Consider the following 25,178-nt stretch of genomic DNA (forward strand, 5'->3'; position numbering starts at 1 on the left):
CTGCAAGAAGCATTTGTGAGGCCTGGCAATGAGCGTTTCACATCACAGTATGTAGGAATTCTGACCCACTCTTCTTTGCAGAATAGTTTTAATTCAACCACATTGGAGGGATTTCCAACAGCCTGTTTAAGATCATACCACAGCATCTTAATTGGATTTAAGTCTGGACTTTGCCACTCATAAACCTTTTTGTTTTTTAAGCTATTCAGGGGTGGACTTGCTGGTGTGTTTTGGCTCATTCTCCTGCTGCATAACCCAAGTGTGCTTGAGATCATGAATTGATGGCCTTAAGGATTTTCTGGTAGAGAATAAAAAGCAGCAAAGCTGCCCCAGACCCTCACACTACCATCATTATGTTTGACTGTTGGTATGAAGTTTTTTTTTTTATGAAATGCTGTATTAGTTTCACTCCAGATGTAATGGGACTCACACCTTTCAAAAGTTCAACTTTTGTCTCCTCATTCCTCAGAATATTTTCACTAAAGTCTTGCAGACCATCAAGATAGTTTTTTTGTGTTCTTTTTGGTCAGCAGTGGTTTTGGTCTTGGAATTCTCCCACTGATGCCACTTTTTGCCCAGTCATTTAATGATGAATCATGAACACTGACCTTAACTGAGTCAAGTGAGGTCTGCAGGTCTTTAGATGTCATTCAGGATTCTTTTGAGACCTCCTGAATGAGACATCCATGCGGTCTTAGAGTAATTTTGGCAGGCCAGTCACTCCTGGGAACTGTTATAAGTTTTCCTCATTTGAGGATAACGGCTCTCATCACAATTCGCTGGTGTACCATAACCTAAGAAAGGGCTTTGTTACTCTTTGCAGACTGATAGATGCAAATTACTTTATTTCTCATCTGTTCTTAAATTTCTTTAGATGACGTTTTGCTTTTTGAGATCTTGTAGCCTATTTCACTTTGTCAGACAGGGTTTTTTAAAAAGATTTCTAAGTCTAAGTTCAGAAAAATTAAGAGTAATGGTGCAGTGAACACAAAATGTAATGTCCTTATATGGGGATGCTGGGGCATGGGGGTTAAATATACTCCTTCGCGGTTTCTTTTGTTCTTTTTCTACAATTTAGTTATTTACTGTATACACGGCTTTATGTACTTAGCAGTCATATACTTATGGGTATATTTCGTCATAAATGTTTGACTGTGAGATTTTATTTACCCTAAGCCTAGTCTATCAGGTACATTTTACAGTAATGCCTGCAGAAATCTCATGCAGTCCGATGTACAACGTTACCAGAGGACATTGGTCGTACCACAGAGCTGTTATTATTGTGAAGGAGACGAGACCCCCCCCCCCCCACACACACACACACACACACACACACACACTTATTGAAAATGTTACACCTGACAGTCTAAGCTCAGGGCAGTTAACACCCATAGTGCTTGCAATAGCTAGCTCCCCGCGTCCTCTGCTGCGATCAAACGTCACTTTTTAGAAGTTGCCACGACTGCACGGAGGAGCGATGTGGAGGCAAGTAAGCTGGATACTGTGCGTCTTTGTGTCCTCACAGATCCCTTTATGGTCTGTTTGTGCTGCAGCAGAAGAACAGGACGAAGAGGTGAAGATTGAAGTTTTATTCAAGCCTGAGCCATGCTCTCCAAGGAGCAAGAAAGGAGATCTGATGAACGTACATTACGACGGGTACCTCGCCAAGGATGGGTCTCAGTTCTACTGCAGGTTAGTGGACTGCTTCGAGGGGAAATATCATGTTGAGAGAGATTATCATTAAAATTAAGTTTGATGCTTTGAGAGTCTGTAGGCAAAGTTGCAGACACTTTATGGCTAATTTATTATGCAGTTTTGCATGGATGGGGGTGATAACTGATCACTAAAAGGTTGGTTTGCATGCTAAGTTAAATGTGAAGTCCTCTTTATGTGTTGGGGAAAATTGTGAACCCATAAGATTAAACCCATGTGACATGAATGCAGTTTTAATGATAAGGGATGATTCATTGTACAGTGGAATTTGTAAAGGCAGCAGTCCTTGCCTGGGTTCATGGTGTATTCAGGGACAGTAGGAATAATTGGGAGGAGCAATGGATCTGAGCAACGTCTAAAAAAATATATATGTGACCTGCAGGTCAGGCTAATGTAAAATTAAGGTCACTATTTCCTTTTTTTGTTCTTTTTCTGTTGCAGTCGGTCAGACAAAGCTGGCCACCCTCAGTGGTTTGTGCTGGGCGTGGGACAAATCCTTAAGGGCCTCGACATAGGGATGGAGGACATGTGTGCTGGAGAGAAACGAAAAATAACAGTTCCACCAGCTCTGGCCTTTGGAGAAAAGGGGAAACGTAAGTAAATGTAACAGACAGGGATTTTTGCAGCTATCAAAAGAAAGTCTAAACTAAATTAGATAAAAAAAGAAGAAGTTCTCAAAGAAGATTCAGTGTTTTATTAGGCAGCTCGTTTGTGGTAATTGGTTCCAGTTAAGGCTGTCAGTATTGATGCAATAATTTAGATGTGATTAAGGTCCATAATTAGTGCATTAATTTTGTAAAAATTACATTGATTGCGTGCTTTGTTTAAGTTGGTTAAGGCACGACAGCACCTTCTTGCAGCCACAGTAATGTAAAATAGGTCCATCACTTCTTTTAATGTCTCATTTCACTTTCATTCCTGTTTAAACTCTAATTACTGTCCTCTCTAGACAAGGCTGAAAATAAATCTTTAAAAATAAATTTCTGCACCTTCTGTTATCAAACATGTACCTTTTTATTATTTCCTTATTTCCTTTTCAGTCCATAACAAGTTCCTTTTTCCATTGTTAAGTTAATGGCGTAATCTTTGATTAACATGATCTTCCTTATTTTCTTTCTAAATAAAAGCAGGTCTGTATCCAGACAGGAAGTCAGTTACACTCTTAAATGCAAATAGTGAAATCTGAGAATGTGACATAAAAGGAGATTTATCATGGTTAACTGTTTAATATGAATGCATATGATTTGTTTGTTTTTTCTTGATTGACGTGTTGAGTTTTTTGTTACCTTGACATGTTTCAGCTGCTAAGTTCCTGTAGTCTTCATCAAAACACTCCACCCATCTGTCTAAGAGAACACAGAAATAAATCATATGCAGACATATTTATACATAATTATGCTTTCTTGATTAATGTTATTGAAAAAGATTATATAAGATAATTCTTCTTTCTGCTCCTTTTCATTGGTAGTCTAAGAATTAATATTGAAATTAAATTGTTTTGTTGTATTTTTTGAGTTTAAAAAGAACTCAATAAATGAAAAATAGAATAAATCAGAGATATACCATGGAAAAATTCAGTTAGACAATTTTATTTATGTAGCACTGACTCATGACAAAATCTTGACAGGATAATTTGAAAAGGAGCAGGTCAAGACTTTTTTTATTTGAAAGCACAAACCAAGAGATAAACAACATAATAAGGCAGTCAAAATTGTGCATACCACTTGTTTTAAAACAGTAATTAATGTAGTATTTTAATGATTAATAGTGTTGAAAGGTACTAAAAAAGTGCATATCTTCTGACATGTTTTCAACAAAAGGCTGCTGCAAGAGAAGCAGAAAGCACTATCTAAGTAGCATATGATTACTATTATAATTACACATGATTTAAAGGTGATAACCATCTACACTGTGTATTTCTGACATTTAAGAGCTCTGTTCATGCTGTCTTTTCTTTTGCAGCTCTTTAGCTGAAAAGGCCTCTCATCCCTTGCAGTGTTCGCTACTCATCCTCTCCTGGCATGTATTGTGAGCATGCTCAAAGGTTTAAGGTCTCTACTTTCTTCTTTCTTAGGAGCACTTTTAGAAACAAACTAACAAAAAAGTATAAATCCTTTTTGTTCCACATGCTCATAGATGCACTGATTGAATCTGGAGGTTGGGTTTGACTTCTCTGGGATTCTGTATTTCAGATTTCATCTTCTTATTTCGTATTGTGGCTTTGGGGAAAGTGATTTTTTTTTTTTTTTTGCAAGCTTTTGTTGTTCCTGTAGTGGTTTGCATTGTACCAACATGCATGCACATCTGTCGTTGGCTGGGAGCTTTTCATTAAAATGATCTTTTCTTTCTCACGCTAAAAAAACTGAAGATCATTATTTGCATGGTGCTTCTATAATATTTTAAAATATCATTGGACTAACTGAGCTGTAAGTTGCATCATATCAGTATGTTTATTTTTGTGTATTTATTTAACCTTTATTATGATTATATTCTGTTGTGGCATTAGCAAATGCTACAGATCTATAAACTTTATCACTGAAAAGATGAGTCACAACATTGTCTCTTTATCTCTTGACAAAGCTGCTATCTTAAATCTTGCACTTGAATTCTCTACATGTTGTTACTTTAAAGCATGTCCTAGGCTTGTGGTTCTCTACTGGTTGAGCCTGAGGCCCCACAATCAATGTCTCAATGAAAAATTGTTACCCAAATCTGTGATATTTTTCAACCAACCCCGATTTACTCAGTGAAAAATAGTACTGTTTGGACCTCATATGGTACAAAATGTGACACATCTAAGAGGCAGGACAAAACAAGCATATTTTTAAAGAGTTTCATTGTGTTTTAGGTGAAATTTTTGTTTCTAGGACCACATTTGCAACCCACTGAAAGTGTCCCTGCAATGTACTTTTGGGTACCAACCCACCAGTTGAAAACCACTGCTCTAGGCTATGGCTATATGTGATTGAAAAGACACTTCCTGTTGTCTGTTAACTAGACTGAGGCATAAAAATTAGTGTCTTCTCTCTTATATTTATGCGCTTAAAAACAAGCACGCCATATAAAATAAGAGCCTTCAGATGGTTAGAGTGTACAACTGCAACATCTATTTGTCATGGACAGTATTTGTATGTGATCCTATGATTTACATCTACAGTATGTAGTGAATCATGCTCTTTACTTAAGTGTAAATTTGACAGTGTAGAAAACCATCATCTAGGTGCATTTTGTGAAACATCTTCCTTCAGGCACATTCTTCTTGAAATATGAAGCAGTGATCAACATTGATTGTGGCATTAACATGCCTGTTGTTCTGCAGTTTTAACATCATGATATTTTTTTCTAAACTAAATAGATCCAGTGCCACCGAACGCCACAGTGATCTTTGAGGTGGAGGTGTACATGGTGTCCAGGGGACCGCGCAGCATGGAGGCTTTTGGAGAGATGGACCAAGATAAAGACAAGAGTCTCACTAAGGATGAGGTAACTGTAATTACATATCATATCAGGCTCATTATTATGACAAAAGTCTTCTAAATTAATACCAATGGTATGGTAAAAATGAAAACAAGCGGCTTTCAGATTTCTAAGGCTAACCTGCCCACTCGTGTGGCCCTTTTCAGTGGGTTGCGGCTGTATGCCCGGGAAAAAAAATGTGCCAAATTGTCTCTTTAAAAACATGATTTTTTTGTCCTGTTTTATTGTTTCGTTACATCTTTTGTACTGTCTTAGGCCCAAGCCATACATTTGATTGACTGATCCCAAATAAAATATGACCTTAAAACTTAAAAAAATCAAAATTTTGGTCACAGTTCTCCTTGAGGAGTTGATGGTGGGTCCCGTGGCTCAACCAGTTTAGAATCAGTGCTCTATACTTTTCACGAATGTAGCTCAGGATCCACCACCTCTTTAAGAAGAACTTGTGACACAAATTTACAAGAATATTCAACCATTCAAATGTTTTAAATGAAAAAGTTGCAGTTTGGCCCTTGGATGGGACAAAACATCTGGCCAAACAACGAAACAAGACAAAAGAGACATGTTTGCATCATCCATGCAAGGCATTTCCTTTCCTTTGATATCAAGTAAATTTAGTTTAATTCTAGAAATCTTGAGAAAAAAATCACTGTATCATGGGAAAATAACCTTTGCTATCCCAAGATAACAATACAAATACATCTAGATCTCAAGGAAATAAAGCAAAAATACTCTTTATCACAGAAAAATGGAGTAACAATTAAATATATGGATGCAATTCTACTTAGGTCTTCCATGTAACACCCATTTTCGGGTCCCAGTTTATCAGTCGAGAATCATAGTTTGACGCTGTGTTCCAAATGATTATGCATGTACTGCTTTTGTTAATCTTTCCCTAGTCTATATGATTGGCAGTCAATATTTTCCGTTCCTCACCAAGTATTTTGTAATCTGGGTTTTATTTGGAAAAAATTCCAGTGATGACAGTAGCGTTTTGTTTTGTTTTTTTTTTTTGTTTTTGTTTTGTTTTGTTTTTTTGCAAAATGATTCCAAATTATTGTACAAACTGTTTCGAAAGGGTCAAAAACAGAAATCTGTTGTAATTCTTTGCATTAGGAGGTAATTTTTGTGAAATCCAAGTATTTCAACCAAAACATCTTTACAGATCAAGTTCCATATTAACACAGGAGTGCTTCTTTGATATCACCTTGACAACTCTCATCCATTTAACTTGTAAGTTCATGTATAGTTTCTGCCTGTATTTCCTTTGAAGCTGCCAGAATTGCCTCCTAGAGCTGTTTTGAGGTACACTGCCATCTACCTTCATAGAGCTTCTTTTTAAGGATGCTCCACAGGCTCTCAGTAGGGTTGAGGTCAGGGGACCATGGTGGCCACACCTTGATTTCTTCTCCCTTTATGCACGTAGCAGCCAAGGCCTCAGTGGTATTTTTTCAGCATGGGATGGTGTGTTGTCTTGCTTGAAAATGATTTTACTCCAGAAGGCACGGTTCTTCTTTTTTTTACCATGGCAGGAAATAGGCAGTAAGGAAAACCTTTTGACACCTTCAGGCACCTTAAAGGGGCCTACCAACTCACTTCCTATGATTCTAGCCCAAAACATCACTCCATCACCTCCTTGCCGGTGTTGCAGCCTTGTTGGGACATGATGGCCATCCACCAACCATCTAGAACTCCATCCATCTGGACCATCCAGTGTAGCATGGCGCCCATAAGTGAATAAAACTTCACATATTTCTGAGCATCATTTCTCCTTGTGGCTATTAGTTGAGGGTGGCTGAAATACAGCTTTACACGTCAGCAAGCCTCTGGAGGATCCTGCATCCAGAGGTTCTTGGGACTCCAGAGGCAGCAGCAGATTCAAATAACTGTTTTCTACTCGTCAGTGGATTTTTCACAGCTGCTCTCCTAATGCATTTGCCTTACAGAAACTTTCCTTAATACACCTTTATCTCATACGTCTGCGCTCTGAATCACACACAATCTTTTCACAGTTGTGATCTCTCTCAATATTCCCTTTAATACCCAGTGTTATCATACCTTTTTGCAAGATACTGCACTATTTCAAAGTTTTCATCTCAGAAAGATCTTTCTTTTTCCCCATATTACATGAAACCTGTGATTTTCTTAATAATTTGAAAAAACCTCCATAAGTTTCCCTTTAATTAGGCTCACCTGGCAAACTAATAAACAGCTTTAGACAGTTGTTAATCCAGTCTTACAAATAATATGAATGTATAATGAAATTGATTAACACTAATTAAAAAAACAGCTTTGCGAACTACTTTCAGATAACGTAAACCAAAGTAGCCTTGCCCCATTAGCTACAAGTGTATAAACAAGGATGTTTTTTCTTCGCTGAACTCACATCATAAACTTCTTGTTATTGTACAGGAAGGTTAACGTGCTGTAAGCTTCCTTCACCTTTCACTCAGGGCCTGCATCTCCTCGAGGCGAACCTTCACACTGGTGTCAAAATCCCATTTATATCATAACAAATAACTTTGAGGGTAACTAATTTGATTTCATTTACCAAAACATCCATCTACAAAAATGATTGAAGTTGAAGCCCAAGTCTGGTGTAACCATTAATTTAGTTAATTTAGCCCTAGTGTAATATTTAGCTTGTGTAAAAAACATGGCTTGTTATGTAAGAGTAGAGCTGTAAAAAAATATAACATTTCTGTGTTATTTATCAGTCAGCTAATCAATAAATAACTTTATTTCTCTCTTGTGGGACACATGATTATGCAGCAGCCTGTACTCAATTAAAAACACCCACAGTTTTCAATAGAAAGAGACAAAAAGGTAAGTTCAAACATTATGTAAGTTATAACTGAATTTGCTTGTAGAATCTAGACAAGACTGCAGTCGTCATGAAGGAGAGTTTTAATCTGTTGGAAGTCTGAGGAAACACCAGATGGCAAAATCTGATATAAAGGATGAGACCAATCAAACAGGACTAACTCTGATCTCTTATGTAACAGTTTTTGTTATGATCCAGCTAGTTTCCAATGCAGTGCCAGTTATTTTTGCTGCAGGAATTAACAGACTTTGAAGAGGAATCAATGATTTTCCCCTTTTATTTCCAGGTAAAACAGCACCTGAAAATGCAGTATGAAAGAGATGGGAAGACATACGATGAGCCTTTCTATGAGAAGATCATGGCCGATATATTCTACAAGAACGACCAGGACAGAGACGGACAGATCAGTATGAAGGAGTATAATGTTTTTAAGCATGATGAACTCTAGTGTTGATTGTCTTAGTTGTGTTTTTTAGTAGATGTGCTTTTTAACAAAGAGACAAAATGAGGAATATTTAAGAGGAAATCCATTAAGAACATTTTACACTTTTCCATCTGTTTAGGTTGATTTTTTCTTTTCAAACATGTTATTATGATGACCCATCACTTCTGAGTCAGTTTAAAGTTTTTTATTTTTCCCCCAATGCCATTTAAGGCCCCTGGATGCAGTCACAGTGCTTTTTGAAGACCCCTTGGTGCACTTTGGCCCACTGAAAACACTGTTGTTCAATGAGTGCCTTCAAAACCACTAATTTTGTAATGCTACTCTGATGGAAATCTCAGTATTATCAAAACATAAAAGCAGTAAACATAACTGAGACACCGAATATTAAATGTCAGATAAGTCTGCCACTGGATATATGAAACTATTCAAATAGGATCTAACATGCTTGCTCTGTTGTTAAAAGGATGTTGAACTGTTACAGGTTGGATTTTTCCTTTATGATAAAGCCACAAAATACATGTGTTGTTCTGTTTGAAGAAACTTTCCAGGAAGAATAATAGATCTCACTGTTTTCAAACTAAGTGCTTAACCTGTGCAAGTTAGAAAGTCTCTTAGACATGTACAAACAACATTTAGTTTTGTGAAAATACTTGTTAATTTTAAAAAGGTACACACACTTTGGCATATTTACTAGGTAACAAACAAGTAAATAACTGCTTGTTAACCATTATTTAATGTGTAGATCGTGAGTAACTCATCAAATTGAATTAAGTAATTGATTATTACTTTCAGTTGATCCTTGTACTGGTTTTTTCATGTTTACCTTTTTATTAGTTACTCATTTTGTTTCCCCCATAAGTGCAGCATTATACAGAGGAGCAGCTATGGCAGTTTTAGTGTAGGTTCACTCACAGTCAGTTTCTCATTTGTTTCATGGTAAAGATGCCAATTTTAGTATACCTGATTTTACAGTGTTAACAAAATGCCACTTATATTTTTGCAAGTGGCATATCTTTTATCTCCTGTACTTTGTTTTTGTCATGTTGCAAAACAAGTTTAACCTTGTTGCACAAAATAAAAAATATATTGTACAATCTTGTAAAATTCTGACCACAGAGTGGTACTTTCCCTTAGAATTTTCCTCCCCTTTATTCTGCACTTTTAAAGAAAAGGTGACTGCTTGAACTAAATAATTTCTGTCCTATCTGAATGAGACCCCGAATGTTCATTTTGGTTTTCCTGCAACACAGCAATAAATAAAAAATTTTAAATAATTCTCTAGATTTTCCATATACATATAACTAAATTGCTTCAAAAATAACAGTAATTTATGTAAAACTTGGGGGATATGTTTGTATTGGAATGTGATTATAGATTTTTTTTTTTTTTCAGAAAATTTCACTAAAAAATCTTGGGAATGTTAGGATTCATTTCTTTTTTTAAAGATGTTTAAGAATTTTAACAGAGTTTTTACAAATTCTTGAAAATTTTTTGTTTGTTTGTTTGTTTTGTTTTTCTTGGAATTTTTGGGACTTAAAGGATTTTTTTTTGTTTGATCACTAATATTTTTAAAGGAAATTTTCCAAGACCTCAAACTTTTAGTGATATAAGCATATTTTGTCAAAACCCCTTCCTACGAGTAAAGTACTTATTTTGTTCTGTATTGTGCAGTAAGATAGGTCTATTGTCTATTGAAGTTTGTGAAAACTACTTCCTGGTCAAAGACAGGGCTCAGGTTTTATACTTATCAAGTTCCTCTTGACCCAAAGAAGTGGGAGAAACTAAAAATACATTCCAAACGAAAGCACAGGTCTTAGAAGGATATACAGGGAATCCATGTGGCTGTCTGAGATATTGACAAGTGTTCTTCTGTTGCATCCTTCTGTGGTTGAATATCACTCATCATTATCCACTTTGTATATAGCCTTAACTGTATCTGATAGTTGATTTTATTTACTGTATTACACCGCACTCTTATTTCTACAAAAATAAAAAATGTCAATAGATTTTACATTTTCATTTAATATGCAGTTGAAGTGAAGGTATTCAGTAAGAGAAAATGAGAAATAATGTATTCTAGTGTGTGTTTACCTGTTTATTGTTTGTTTAAAGGGAACTCTGCATGTGAAGAAATTAACTTTATTGGAATAGTGACGTCTTTTCATACATACAGTAAATGGGACAAGGAAACACACCAGATTTCTGGATTTAGGAGGAGATTAAAAAAACAGTTTACCATGTAGGTTGCCATTTTTTCACAATGCATTCTGGATAGTGATATCATCTGGCTGCAAGGTTCATATTTTTCACATCTTCTGGATCGTACTCACCTCAGTCTTCATTACAATATCTTTATTCACGTCCACTTGATTAACAACTGCACTCAGGTTTAAAAATGAAGAGTCTCTATTCAACATACACAGGAATGTTAATTTAAAAAGGGACATTTAACATAGGAAAGAAAGTTCCTTAAGATGCAGGGTTCATTTTAAAGATATAAACCACTTGCACATGTGAAGAATATCCTTTAAATGTTTCTGCAAATGCTTCCTTATAAAATTGTTTTCATTTTGTCGTCATTGGATGTATTGCTGAAGTTCTTGCCCATTGTGTGAAAGGTGTACTTATATACTCTAACCACTAGAAGGTGGTGCGTCTTTGCCAAGAACAGAAACAAGTGCATGTGTGCCTCAAAGAATAAGCGATGAGTTGCATCTGTATGATCTGTATGGAGGTTAAACAGAATTAAATGGGCCACTGTCAAAATACTTTATAGCTTTAAACAAACTAACAATGTGATGAAATGTGTTTAAGCTTGTTAATACCCAGGTTTTCTGCCCCTTGAAAATCTGCCTTTTAATCAACAATACTGTCTTACAAAAAAATGGGTTTCTTTTACTGAAAGAAGTGTTGTTTTCCTTACATAGCAAGGAAGAAACTCATTCAAGCAACCTTTATATCCATAATTGAGTACGGTGATTTTCTTCACATGCATGGGACCTCATTTGGCATGAGAGTGGTAAGACTGTGCTGTAATAATGCTCAATAAGAAAATCACCAGGAGGAAACAATTTCGTCATGGTTCTTTTTGTATTAGTGTAAAACATCTTGGTGTAATTGTCAGACTACTGATGAATGATAAGAAGGTTATTGTTTTGTGTTTTCAGCCACTTTCAATAAGTGGAACTCATTCATTATCTGTGATGACAGAAATTATATTGCTATTGTTTAAAACGGTGCCAACAGTTCCCAGCCTTTTTTCCACTGAGGCCCCCTTCACATATCTAAAAAGAGCTGCATCCCCCCAGGACCCACATGGACAAAAATAACATATTGCTGTCAAAAATACACATAAATTTCAATTGTTTTCATAGTTTAAAGCCAAACACAATAGCCCAAACCACAAGTAATATTAGGAAAAGACCAGATATGATTTCGTGGATAATAAGAATTTTGTTCTTTTTTGTCATTTTTGAGATCATTAAAAATTCCACTTACATTTCTCAAAAGAAATTTATTTAAAAAATCTTTTTATTTTGTTTATACATACACAGTATGTGCACTATTTTGAAACCAAGGAGTGACCACCATCTTCTCTGGAGTCTGTCAGTTGGGGATTCTTATCTTGATCGATGGGAGCTTGATCCCAGATGCTCTGACCTCTGCAATCATGTCAACACCCAGCGGTGCCCTGAAAACAACAATTTCTGTTAGCAAATATTGATTTAATCAGCAGTAAGACAAAAATCAAATACAGATTAATTGGTATCTGTTTACTCTCAAATGATACTTCAATGAAGCTTCTTTTCAGAGTTTACTTACTTTGGCTCAAAGCAAACATCAACATTTGGAGGTAGAATTCCTTTCCCTTCTCTCAGGCGTTCAACACCGTTCCTGGTCAAAAGAAAATTCTTCTTTAGTCTGAGCCAAACTCTGCAGTAAACCCCCTGAGCAGACTCATTTACAAAGCTTTATTGATAGTCAGTAAATGTTCCAAATAAGTACTCGTGGTCAGTAAACTCACCATGCAATCATCACTCCGTTGTCAGTACAAAATTTAGCTGGAGGACAGAGCAGGCTGACTTCTTCCTTGTCAGTGATGATCGACAAAGCTTTACGGATGTACTGATTACTGGCGACTCCCCCAGACACAACCTGCCACAGAGGGATTGATAATGAAATTTTAGAAATCACATCACAGGTGTGCAGATGGTCGAGTGGTTTAAGGAGCTACCCATGTACACAGGCGGCCCGGGTTCGTCTCTGGCCTGTGGCCCTTTACCACATGTCTCTCCCCACTCTCTTCCCTGTTTCTGAGTCTATCCACTGTCCTTCCTCTGTCTAATAAAGGCATGAAAAGGCCCAAAAATAAGCCTTAAAAAAAATGAAATCACATCACAATGTTATCTTTAGGAATGAAACTGGTATTGTTGAATGCAATCCTTAGCATGCAACTTCAAGTTTGAGTCCATACATTTTTCAAAATAAGTCAAAAACTGTGATTTTATTACAATATAAAGCAGTTTAATGTCCCACATAATGTTTATCACAACAGAAGTAAACTGTTGAAGAAGATGTCAAGCTGTGAAATGAAACGCATCGCAGGCACTGCCATTTAGCCTACTAAATATAAAGAAAAAATGCACTAGCCTGAATTAAAAATTACATTTCAGCAATTATTTCATGTTTGAGGTTGAGTCTACTGTTTGCAGTCAAATACAAATAATTCAAGAGACAATAAAAGAATATTTACATTCCTACAAGATCATTGTTAAGAGCATCAAAGGCCCAGCAGTGGACTCATGATGTCTAAGAGGCAGGGGCAAAAATTATATAAGGGGCACCTGGTGTATGCAGAAGGGCACCAGTGCACACAAACTAATACAGTTTAAATACCATTAGCTATGTACTGAGGAACTGATGGCACTCTATTGCATTTTCTCAACTATTGGGCATGTGCCATAGATGGCACTTTTGTCCACTCACAGGGCACCAAAGGGGGCAGTTTGTCCATTTTTGTCTACTTAGATTGCAACTAAGGGGGCCCTTTGTCAAAACTGGAAATATAGAGGGCACTCTGTCGATTTTTTCAATCTATTAGAGGACACCAAAGAGAACAATCTTTCAGTCTTAGCTACTAAGTGGTCACCAGAGAAGGCAATTTTTTATTTTTTTGTCAACTTGGAGGGCACCAAAGAAGGCAATTTGTCAATTTCTATCTACTTAGAGGACACAAAGAAGACAATGTCATTTTCGTCTACTTTAAGGACACCAAAGAGGGCAATTTGTCCATTTCATCTACTTAGAGGACAAAAAAGAGGACAGTTTTTAATTTTTGTCTACTTTCAGGGCAGCAAAGTTGGCAGTTTGTCTACTCAGAGGACACAGAAGATGGCCTTTTAAAGATTTTGTCTACTTTAAGGGCATCACAAAGGGCACTTTCTCATGTTTATCTACCCTACAGGCATTCAAAAGGGCCCTTTTATGGCATTTTTCAAACATAGGGGCATCTGGGCTCTACCTGAGTCTACCAGTGCTAAGGCTTATACCTATAGATAAAATGGCATCTTGAGAAAACCAGAGATTGCTTTTTATCACAGAGAAACAGAGTAAAATAAAATGTATGGATGTCTGTGCACCAGAGAAATCCTTATCTTTTATTTTGTTTGGTGTTTTTTTCCTTATCTGTTTTTTTGCTACATATTTAACAAACTGTTTACCTCCTACATTGTTTTCTTGCCCATTTTTACAATTTTGCTTCTTGTTTTGATTTCTAGCAAGTCCAAAACTGTGGCATGAAATGAACTTAAAAAGAAATCTGGATTGTCATGACTTTGGAGTTGTTTTACCTCATTCTTAAATGTCAGTCTCAGCATTACAATAAACATTTAAAATCAAAATTAAATAAAAAGAAAAAAATAAACATAAAAAACTCACCAAAGTGGGGTTGCTTGATGGGAGCAGGTTATTTGCCTTACAGAACAAGATGGCACGATGCGTTCGCTTTGCTAAATGAGTGGCTACTGTGTGCTGAGTGGCAGCTGCGATGTCATTTACACATGATAGCAGCGTCCCTTCTTCTATACCTACAAAGGGATAGAGAAAGAGTTTAAGTGTAAGGCAAAATCCACCTTAAAAGTGTCTGCCGACAAAAAAAAACCCTGTTGTTGCAAAAAAAAAAAAAGCAGGACATTAAATAATTACCATAACAAAAGCTCTCTATAAGTTTATGTGAATATCATAACTTAAATAAAACTTTTACCCAAGCAAAGATATTTCATACACATTAACATGAAAAACCTCAACCACGTTGTATATTTTAATCTATTTTTGATTTTTGAAAGGGTAACATTTTCACTTTTTTCTGACTGGGGATTTTTGATAGGATCAGCAGAAAAAGCACAGTTCACACATTTGCTTTAATGTTAGACTCATGTTGATCAAGTCAAAATGTTTAAAGTCACTTCTTTGTTTTTAAGACTGTGTGTGTTTCTCATACCTTCCTCTGCCTCTTTTTTCTTGATCATCAATGTGACCTGATGGTGTAACCCAGAGAAAGAAAAGCAGCAGTCATTTGTTTTTCCCATAGGTGTCGTTAAAAGGAATTTTGTCCTGTCGCCGTCTTTTGCAAGCAGCTCTATCGCCTGTCCTCCACTTAGAGTGGAGCACTGCGGGTGTTTTATGAGGGACAAACGCCTTGCCACCTGTAGACACACAAAAACAAGTTTGTATGTGTTTAGAAGCATGACAAGTCTCTACAACCCCATTTCAGTACTGCAGTTTGGGTTATCATGATATAGAAATTTTAAACTTCAACATAGTAATTTTCTTTAAGATTATTTGGGAGCTTTTTCGCCCCTATTCAGGTAGGACAGCTGAAGAGAAACAGGAAACACTGGGGAAGAGTGGGGGGAAGGCATGCATCATACAGCACGAAGGACCGCAAATTGACCACGCGACCAATGAGTCCAGGACCCAAGCTTCAGCACCTCCACCAACCGAGCCAAAACAGCACCCAAGATCCTTCTGAAATTTGAACTATATTTATATCTGTTTTGATACTATGGCAATGAAAATAGAAGTCCTAGGCACCCAATATTCCTGATATGACTTATCAGATTTCTGTGCACTTCTAAATTGCACAAACATTAGCAAATGTTTTTCTTTTGAAAAATGACCAATATATTTGCACAGTTTGCAGAGGTTTTTTTGCATTTTTTGATAAATTTATTCTTCTTCTAAATACCTGACTTAAGTATTTTTAAAGCTATGGCATTTTTGATACTGTTACAGTGCTCCATGATTTGGTAAAAATGTGTGATTATACCAAACAATACTGCAATTGGGATGACGATACAAAAATGGTAACATGGGTATTTCCTTGGTTATCAGGGGAAATGCAGAGAAAAAATGCTAGTTTTGAAGTGTGTATTTCTCAGTTCAAACATACAAATATTAAGTAGCATAGAAAAATACATAAAACCTGAAGTTTCTATATGCCTGATTTTAAAATAACTCAGTATTTTTTATAAACAAAAGTTTTGCCTTTTTTTGAAACGAAAGATAGTGCAGTAGAGGCACTATAGTAAATTAAAAGGCCTTCTGCAGGCATTTTTCTAAACCTTTTAAGTACTACTTCATATGAAAATCATTACAACTTTTATGTGATTGCACAGCCTGATGTTATGATTGCAAGAAGATAAACTGTGCAGCACTATACTATTGTTTATTAAAATGAATGACCTTTAAAAAACACCACATGGTGTTGAAAAATATCAAAGTATTGAAAATCTGACATTAGTTAAGATCTTACTTTGTCGAGTGCATCCCCTGCAGCTATATCCAGACTCTGACCTAGAAGCAGAAAGTCGTCGACTCCTCGAGCCACAGCAAGAAGCGAGTGACCACCAGAAACCAGCAGGACCAGGAAAGGGAAGGCAACAGGTTGGAGCATCCTGACAGTCAGGGCGTGGGCCTCCATGTGGTGGATAGGGATGAAGGGCTTGTTATGCTGCTTCACCAACCTCTGGCTGAACTCCAGGCCGATGCCCAAGCTCAGGGCCAAGCCTGGCTTCACAGTGGTAGCCACAGCTGAGAGCTGGCTTGGATCCACATTGCTCCTGTCCAAAGCCTCCTGGACTACACGCCCTATGTGCTCTCTGTGGAGCTGCTGAGCCACTGGGGGGATGATACCACCAGTCCTGCAGCGTTTAGGAGACCAGAAGATATGCCAGAGGTAAAGCTGAAGTAACCACAATGATATGACACAGATAAGACACTTACTTGAGATGAACTTCTGTCTGTGAATGTAGAGACTCTCCCAGTATCTCTCCTGTCTCGTCCAGCACAGCAGCTCCAGTATCATCACAGCTGGTCTCAATACCCAGAACCAGTCTGGAATAAGGTGTTTTTCCTGATACAGGTGAGCACCTAAGTGTACGTCCTAAATTTGGTAGCCTTTGGAGAAGTTTTGCTTTCGTAGGAAACATTTTTATGTACCTTGTATTTGCTAGGGTGAGTTAAAATAGTCTTTGGGGTAAATATGACCTTAGCTTAGTTTCAATTTTATCGCACAAAAACACATACGGTCAGAAATATATTAACAGTATGACATTACTATTGAGAGCACTTATACCAAGACAGATAATTCATTAAATAAATGGTGAACATAGCAGAAAATTCTAGGTAACCTGTAAAAGACATATTGCCACAAGTTCTCCAAAGCCGTATGGTGCGTCACATGTAAATACCTCCGTGCTCCAGCAAATTTGTCCCCGTTGATAAAGTATTATTAGCTAAATACGTGTAAACTATTTTGAAGAATAACCGACATATTTTATGTGGGGAACGCACTGTACATTAAACATATATTAAACCGACATTTATAACGTATTTTCGAAATATAATTGCCCGACCGTTTTTTTGTTTCCATGGGGGACACATTTTTCAGCTGCACGAGCTTGATAGCATGGAGTCGAGTGTCTAACCGTCCATTGGAGGAACTATATTTTCATCATAATTTCTTTATCGAAAGAGGTAATTTCAATTTTTTCCAACATGTGTTTGTATTTTACACTTTTATAGATTTATGGTAGTTGTTAAATGGGTCTTTGTGTTTACAAATATGAAATATTCAGAGTTTCAAACCAGCCGTGTCTCGTAAGGGGACTGAGCTGCATTCAGTGGGAACCAGAAATGTGGATCTTTTGAAAATCTATGCGGTATCCCATGACTATGAAGTGGAATATCGCTCTGTCATTTGATTAATTATATAGTCAGTGTAACATAAAATTAGTCTAAATGACTTGGCTGGAATTCTAGCCGATTTTAAATTATTTATCTTGTACATCATGTCATCTTCTGTAAGCGATGACTTGGTGTATAACTCTATACAAGTAAAAAGAGAAACAAACAAACAAATTATCATTAAAAAAACCACCTATTCTTAAACTTACTGTGAAGATTTATAGGAAAGAAAATAATTAACATTTAAAGTGCCAACAAATGGTTTTAACTCGAACAACTTCAAAATACGGAAACATAAAATGCATCATGACGTCATCATATGCTTATGATTTTAGGATGTGGGGTTTTTCTGACCCTGACTGGCTTTTACACTCCAGTAAGCAGACAAGTGTTACTTTTATCGTAGTGTGTGGATTTGTTAAAATATTTAAACAGTATCCGGCGCTGTGACTGTCCTGTATTTGTCATTATTGAGCCAGACTCGATGTTAACGGGTTGGGGAAGCTAGATGCTAATCCTAACAGCAAACCCGGAAGTACCTCGGATCGTACGGTAGCATGGGTGCTGCTGTGCAGGAGCGACTTAAATGTTTTCGATATATTGTTTAGTATTATTTAAGTCGTAATTTTCCATTAGTATTTCCTGACAGTGGTAGAAAACCACATCTATGATTGTAACCACCAGTGCAAGCCATTTTTCAAATCTTGGATTGTAATTAGCGTTTCATTTTGACTTTCCTGAAGGAGAAATGGAGCACTCTGCTTGTATTTTGGAGGAATTGAGGCAATTTATCGTAAATGACGCCCCACCTACAGCATATTACATCCCAGATTTCATAACAGAGGATGAGGAGGCTTACCTTCTACAGCAGGTGTACAAGTCTCCAAAAACCAAGTGGACCCAGCTGTCTGGGAGAAGGCTTCAAAACTGGGGAGGTTTACCACATCCTAAAGGCATGTTGGCAGAAAAGATGCCTGACTGGCTCCAGATGTACTGTGAGAAAATATCCTCTCTTGGTGCATTCAGTGGGAAATCAGCCAATCATGTTTTGGTGAATGAGTACAAACAAGGAGAGGGAATCATGCCTCATGAAGACGGCCCTCTGTACCACCCTACTGTCACCACCATCAGCCTGGGATCTCACACTCTCCTTGACTTTTATGCACCCATCAGCAGCCTGGAGAGTGATGCACCGCAGACAGAGGAGAACCGCTTCCTCTTCTCCTTGCTGGTGAAGCCGCGTAGTCTTCTGATCCTGCAGGATGAGATGTACCAGCATCTGCTTCATGGCATCCGGCCCTGTGCCCAGGACACGCTCACAGACAAGGTGGTGAACCTGTCTGCTGCTAAGGGTCTGCAGGGAGAGACTTTGAGCAGAGGCACCAGAGTGTCACTGACCATACGACATGTGCCAAAAGTTATGAAGACTAAACTTATACTGGGGAGGAAATGAAGAGACTGCAGTTTGAGTGCTGAAGGCACAAAAACAATCAAACATGATCAGTGGGAATCTTGTCTCTGCTGCTTGAATTATATCATTCATGTGTCTATACTAGGAATGCACTATAGGATTGGCACATTGGTATCTGCAGATATTAGCTTTAAGAGTTAATTATTACTTTGGGCAGATATTAATGTTTCTGCTGATATTTACAACTAATATTTTGGCTTTAAAAATCTGCCTATAGTAGCTGTAAACATTGGCCATACGAACAAAGTTAGTGGCGTTTTAGGCTGGTTTAACAGATCCACTTCTGCTGAAGTGTTTGTCGTTATTCCTGTCACTACTTACACTTTAGAGTCTGTTTTAAGGACCAAAATTTGTTAATTCGTTCATCTTTAAACTTTAAATTGTCTGTTTTCAGGACTGACGTTTTAGGTCTGCATTACATTTGCATATTGATACTGATGTCGGCACGTGGGATGTCAGAAATCCAGTTTTGTGCATCCCTAGTTTTTACTGAATCACAACATGATTTCTTGAAAATATATGCTGCCTTAATTGATCACACAGGAAGCTGTAGTAGCTTTTCTGGACATTATCGAGTATTATTATACTTAGAAAATTAATAAGATCATAGGTTTATCCCCAAATTGTTAGCAGGAGATCTATGAAGCAAACATCTGCAGAAAAAAGATGACTATGCTTAATCATGAAAAATGTTGATTAAATGCTGTAAAAGTAATCAAATATTCATTGAATGTTCAGAAAACAAGCTTATGTAAAGTCTGAAAATGAACCTCCACATGTTCTTTATGTTTACTTTAAAATGACTAACCATATCTATATCAACAAAAATTATTAATTTTGTTTCATTAATGTGTTCTTTTTCCAGCACTAAAACATCAAACAATTACATAACTGTTTTTGATTCTGTTTTTTGTATGCACAAGATAAATCAGAGTTTTATTTAAGGGCTACGATTAAAAGTTCTACCATAGCTGAAATGGTCTGTTCAAGCTGGTGTGTTGTTTTCTTTTGCAGATACATGAATTTAAAAAGCTTAAAATCTAGTTATGTTTGAGCTAATTAAGGAACTTGGCTCCATTGTGTTCCTTGCTCATCAGGTAACACTACTTAAAATTCACCACTGGGTTGGCCTGCAGGAAAGGAGGAAAGTATAGGATATGCAGTATTATTCTCAATACCCTGATAATGGTATGAAGTGCAATAAATGAAAAGATAAAGTTGATGTTAGGGGACACAGATGGCATAGTGGTTGGGTTGCTCCCCATGAAGGGAAGCTTGTCTTCAAAGCAGGCAGTGCTGGTTTGAATCCAGTCTGTGGCTCCTCTCCCACACTCCCCACTTTCTCTCCCTTATTTCCTGTCTCATCCTCTTCAAATAAAGGCAAAAAGCTACCAAAAATGAATCTTATAAAGGAGGGTTAATATTAGTGCCAGCTCAGTTTTTACGTTGGTCTGCCGTTCTTGTTTTACACCATGCCTTTTTTGCTTCATGACTGTCTTCTTTCCTAAATTAACTCTGTTGTTTTTCTTACCACTAAATGATCCAAAGACATGACAGCTAAATTGAGCTTCATCTGTTTTCAACAAAATGGATGAATGAATAAATGCTTTACTTAGGATATGAACATCTTAACCTATCAGTCAAGATAATTTCATGAGAAATGTGTCAATGAAAAGACAAATGAAAACAATAGTCAGATTTCACTTATACTCATCTGTGTTACAGTTACACCAATTTAATCTGTAAAATTTAATTTACTTTTTAAATTTTTTTCAAACACCTAAAGAAAATTACACAATTCCATTTTATTTTAGGTCTATTTCATAATTTAATTTAATTTAACCCCAAATTTGAAAAAAAAATACGTATTTAACAAAATGACGTGAAAGCGTGGCTTTAAAAGTAATGTGTTCCCATAATGGGTTTAAAGGTACACATGCTGAGGGAGAGAGCTAGAAATGCTCTTGCTCCAGGGGGCTGGAAATGTTTTTTGTACAATAATATCTCTTTTCATTATTGTAATTAATTCAGACCTTTACAATACATTAATTCAAAAGCTTAGATTGTGATAACAATGACATTGTGATTGGTTGCACAACCCAACTGCTAAGAAGCTAAATACCATTAAAAAAGTGGGTTGGGAAAGAATATTTGATGTTTGAAAGGCTTTAAGGTTTATGGTGTAAATGAAGCAGGTGAATGAAAATAATTTCTGACTGTCTGACAATTAAGGTCTATCAGTCAGTTCATCAGCTAATCAAGGCTTTATAGACCACAATCCAAAAATACCTGGGACACTTTATTTATTTTTAGGCCTTTTTTCATGCCTTTATTCGATAGAGGAAGGACAGTGGAAACAGGGAAGAGAGTGGGGAGAGACATGTGGTAAAGGGCCACAGGCCAGATTTGGACCCGGGACGCCTGCGTACATGGGTAGTGCCTTAAACCACTTGACCAGCTGCACTCCCATACCTGGGATACTTTAAAAAGTTTATAAAGAACAGAATGCAGTTGCTTATACTTTAAAACTTCTTTATAACTGAACACAGCACCAAGACAAGATATTTCATGTTAAAATGTAGATACATGTGTTTTTGATAAAATACTGAATTTGATGCCTGAAAGGTGATCCAAAAGAGTTGGGGCAGGGGCAAGAAAAGACTTGGAAAGTTGTGAAATGCTTTGAAAAAACAATGCCTGTCACAGTATGCCCCTGCATTTACAAATGTAAAATTAGAGATTTGCTCCAGGACACTTTTTTGTAGAGCTCACTGAGCCGAATCTACAGGTGCATCTCAAAAAATTAGAATATCATGAAAAAGTTCAATATTTTTTGTCACTCTTTTCTGAAAGTGAAACCCATGTATTGTATAGACTTGTTACACATAGAGTGAAATATTTCAAGCCTTTACTTCTTGAAATGTTTGATTATGGCTTACAGATAAGAAAACCCAAAATTCAGTGTCTCAAAAAATTAGAATATTACATAAGATCAATTAAAAAAGGATGTTTTAAACAGAGATGTCAAGCTTCTGAAAAGTATGTTGATTTCTATGCCTTCATACTTGGTTGGGCCTCCTCTTGCATGAATTACTGCACCAATGCAGCGTGGCATGGAGGCGATCAGCCTGTGGCACTGCTCAGGTGTAATGGAAGCCCACGTTGCTTTAATAACGGCCTTCAGGTCATCTGCATTGTTGGGTCTGGTGTCTAGCATCTTCCTCTTGACAATACCTTAGATTCTCTATGGGGTTCAGGTTAGGCCAGTTTGCTGGCTATTCAAGCACGGTAGCACCATGGTCATTGAACCAGCTTTTGGTACCTTTGGCAGTGTGGGCAGGTGCCAAGTCCTGCTGGAAAATGAAATCAGCATCCCCATAAAGCTTGTGAGCAGAAGGAAGCATGAAGTGCTCTAAAATTTCCTGGTAGATGGCTGCGTTGACTGTGGACTTCAGAAAATACAGTGGACCAACACCAGCAGATGCCATGGCAGCTGACTGTGGGAACTTCACACTGGACTTCAAGCAACGTGGATTCTGTGCCTCTCCACTCTTCTAGGTCCCAGAGTCTGGGGGAGGAGTGGTGCTCGGGCCCTAATAAGACTCTACCATGCAAACACGAAGCCATGTATAAACAACATCAAGAAGCAACATATGCTTCAATACAGATTGTCTTTTCAGGGACATCCCTACTTATTTCAGCAAGATGATGTCAAGTCACATTCTGCACGAGTTACAACAGCATGGCTTCACAGTACAAGAGTGGATACAAGACTGGCATGCATGCGGCTTAGACCTGTCTCCCATTGAAAATGAACATCATTTTGTGAAGCGACAATGGAAATGACACATTTTTGAGCAAAGTGAGATGTGCATCAAGTAAGAATGGGAGAGAATTCCACTTCCAGTGCTTTAAAAATTAGTATCCTCAGTCTCCAGACGTGTACAGAGTGTTGTTAGATGAAAAGGTGATGTAAATATGATGTTGACCCAGCTTTTTTTAACGTGTTTAAACAAGGTCGTAACTTTTAGGGGGGATTGTGTTTCTACTATATGTTTACTCTTATCAGTTAGCTTATGAATCACATGCTGAAGTTGGAGTAATCAAACCAGCCTAGACTGTTGGGACACTTTACGAACATAACCTTGCAAATCAGAACTGTTTGGTCTTCAGGACTGAATCTGTTGTATTCCAAAAAACAGGTTTAGTTTCTGAAAGGCTTTGTCATCCTGATCTCTGTCCTCCACATGCTCTGACTTTGTTTGACTTTGGTGTGAACTCATATTTCACAGGAGAGCAGCAGAACAATGGAGCCACAGATGAAACGCTGGAAAGGCTCAGAGTGTGACATCGACTCCTGGGTTGCTTTTCCGGTACTGTCAGATGAGCAGTCACAAGACGTCGAGCTAATTGAGGCATTCGCTGCACCCATTGTCAACAAGAAAGAAACATCTCGACTGGTTCGGGAGCTGAACAACCTTTACCCACTGAGCGGCCTTCAGCACCTCAAGAGGGTGCGGGCGCTGAAGGAGAAGGGCAGTCCTCACCCTCTAGAGGTCATTGTGTGTCTAGTGAGTGATGCTCCAGATATGAAGGAGGTCACCATTGAGTCTCTGCTCCACTCAGATGGATTTAAATGTGATGGATTGGGTGAACCTTTTGTGGTCAAAGTCCCTGCACGCCCACCTTTGACTCGACCCCAGTTTGAGCTGGCAAGCAAACACTGGCCCACCTCATTTCATGAGGACAAACAGGTGACGGTCGCCCTCAAGGGAGAGCTCTTTGGTCCATATCAGAAAGCTCAAATGCAAATGTACATGATTTCTGCTGTGACTGCTGCCGAAGCAGGGAGCAAACTGGGCATGGAGGCTGTGGGTGCAGTGGTGGTTGACCCAGTGATGGAGAGAATTATCGCAGTGGGTCATGACTGTAGAAGTGACCATCCTCTTCACCACGCAGTCATGGTCTGTATCGACCTGGTGGCTAGGAGTCAGGGTGGAGGATGTTACTCTTTTGACAGATATCCTGCTTGTACATTTAATCCAACACCAGATTTAGACACTTCCCCAAAAGACCCTGATTCAGAAGCGAGCTCTCAGCCGTACATATGCACTGGGTATGACTTCTATGTGACCAGAGAGCCTTGTGTTATGTGCGCCATGGCCCTCGTACACTCTAGAGTCGGTCGTGTCTTCTATGGTGCTGCCTCTGCTGACGGGGCCTTAGGGACCAAATACAAAATCCACTCACAGAAAGACCTGAACCATCGATTTGAGGTTTACAAAGGAGTCTTAGGCAAGCAGTGCGAGGAGCTGAGGAGAGTGGATGACAGTATCACAAAGGAAAGTAGATTTAAAAAAGGATCAGTTTCATTAGCAGATCTCTAACCTTGTTTGATTTATCACAAGTGTAACTCCGAGAACAAATCATTGTTTTATGTTATGTTTTAAATAAAGTTTTTTAATGTGGTTGATATTATTTTTAAAATCCAGTAACCTTTGTTATACATACTTTTTTAGTTAAGTGCTTAAATGTCTTTGTTTTTAAAATCCAGAGGAATCCTTTTTCCCTTAAGAATGCAGGAAAGGAGCCAGAGACCTGATTTGGACCCAGGCCACTCACTTTAAACACAACAGTCCCTGTACGTGGAGCATAAAGCCACTATGCCAGTGGTTCTCAACTTTTTTTCTGTGGAGCCCCCTACTGTACATGTATCTAAGAAAAGTTGAGCCACCCATAGGACCAGCAAGAAATTACCTTTCGATTTTTTTTTTCATTTACAAATTCCCAGCAAAGTAGGCTTACACGCTCAGTCTTACTAAAAGATTTCTGTCTAAACTATCTTGTCAACACGTTATAATGGTTTCAATTAATATTTGCATATCTGTGACAACCTTGGTGCAAAGCCATGGCCCCCCCTGAGATCATTGTGCATCATCCAGCAATATCCTCCTAAGATTTTTCTTAATTTATTTTATTTTATTTTTTTGTGTTACTTTCAT

At 37.7% G+C, this 25,178-nt stretch overlaps 3 protein-coding genes across 5 annotated transcripts; 2 read left to right on the forward strand and 1 right to left on the reverse strand.

The window, feature by feature from the left end:
- Window positions 1–1,023: 1,023 nt before the first annotated feature.
- Window positions 1,024–9,822, forward strand: fkbp7 (FKBP prolyl isomerase 7). The gene is made up of 5 exons (XM_041807156.1): window positions 1,024–1,029; window positions 1,451–1,692; window positions 2,155–2,306; window positions 5,069–5,196; window positions 8,301–9,822. Exons 1-5 carry the CDS (start codon window positions 1,024–1,026, stop codon window positions 8,460–8,462), a joined length of 690 nt encoding a protein of 229 aa, XP_041663090.1. The 3' UTR covers window positions 8,463–9,822.
- A 2,147-nt stretch (window positions 9,823–11,969) lies between these two features.
- osgepl1 (O-sialoglycoprotein endopeptidase-like 1) lies at window positions 11,970–17,223 on the reverse strand. Of its 2 annotated transcripts, none has more exons than XM_041807280.1 (7): window positions 16,743–17,223; window positions 16,273–16,678; window positions 14,959–15,163; window positions 14,397–14,545; window positions 12,484–12,614; window positions 12,282–12,353; window positions 11,970–12,150 (listed from the first exon to the last, which is right to left on the reverse strand). In XM_041807280.1, the coding sequence occupies exons 1-7, from the start codon at window positions 16,946–16,948 to the stop codon at window positions 12,066–12,068; spliced, it is 1,254 nt and encodes a 417-aa protein (XP_041663214.1). In that variant the 5' UTR covers window positions 16,949–17,223; the 3' UTR covers window positions 11,970–12,065. The 2 variants fall into 2 exon arrangements, with proteins under 2 accessions (XP_041663214.1, XP_041663215.1); XM_041807281.1 differs by having other exon boundaries at window positions 11,971–12,150; window positions 16,273–16,660; window positions 16,743–17,222.
- A 191-nt stretch (window positions 17,224–17,414) lies between these two features.
- adat3 (adenosine deaminase tRNA specific 3) lies at window positions 17,415–24,644 on the forward strand. Of its 2 annotated transcripts, none has more exons than XM_041806230.1 (2): window positions 17,415–17,495; window positions 23,469–24,644. In XM_041806230.1, the coding sequence occupies exon 2, from the start codon at window positions 23,484–23,486 to the stop codon at window positions 24,561–24,563; it is 1,080 nt and encodes a 359-aa protein (XP_041662164.1). In that variant the 5' UTR covers window positions 17,415–17,495; window positions 23,469–23,483; the 3' UTR covers window positions 24,564–24,644. The 2 variants fall into 2 exon arrangements, with proteins under 2 accessions (XP_041662164.1, XP_041662165.1); XM_041806231.1 differs by lacking the exon at window positions 23,469–24,644 and adding an exon at window positions 18,449–20,133 and having other exon boundaries at window positions 17,419–17,495.
- Window positions 24,645–25,178: the final 534 nt, after the last annotated feature.

Source organism: Cheilinus undulatus, linkage group 15, assembly GCF_018320785.1.
Source record: "Cheilinus undulatus linkage group 15, ASM1832078v1, whole genome shotgun sequence".
NCBI lineage: Eukaryota > Metazoa > Chordata > Actinopteri > Labriformes > Labridae > Cheilinus > Cheilinus undulatus.

Excerpts from the sequence above, each read along its gene's own strand:
- fkbp7 (XM_041807156.1), top strand. Across the intron at positions 2,307-5,068 it reads CTTTGGAGAAAAGGGGAAAC|ATCCAGTGCCACCGAACGCC; the intron begins GTAAGTAAATGT and ends TAAACTAAATAG. Across the intron at positions 5,197-8,300 it reads AGAGTCTCACTAAGGATGAG|GTAAAACAGCACCTGAAAAT; the intron begins GTAACTGTAATT and ends TTTTATTTCCAG.
- osgepl1 (XM_041807280.1), bottom strand. The coding sequence starts at position 16,948 with ATGTTTCCTACGAAAGCAAAACTTCTCCAAAGGCTACCAAATTTAGGA. Across the intron at positions 15,164-16,272 it reads CAGGGGATGCACTCGACAAA|GTGGCAAGGCGTTTGTCCCT; the intron begins GTAAGATCTTAA and ends GTGTGTCTACAG. Across the intron at positions 12,615-14,396 it reads CATCAAGCAACCCCACTTTG|GTTGTGTCTGGGGGAGTCGC; the intron begins GTGAGTTTTTTA and ends CCTCTGTGGCAG.
- adat3 (XM_041806230.1), top strand. The coding sequence starts at position 23,484 with ATGGAGCCACAGATGAAACGCTGGAAAGGCTCAGAGTGTGACATCGAC.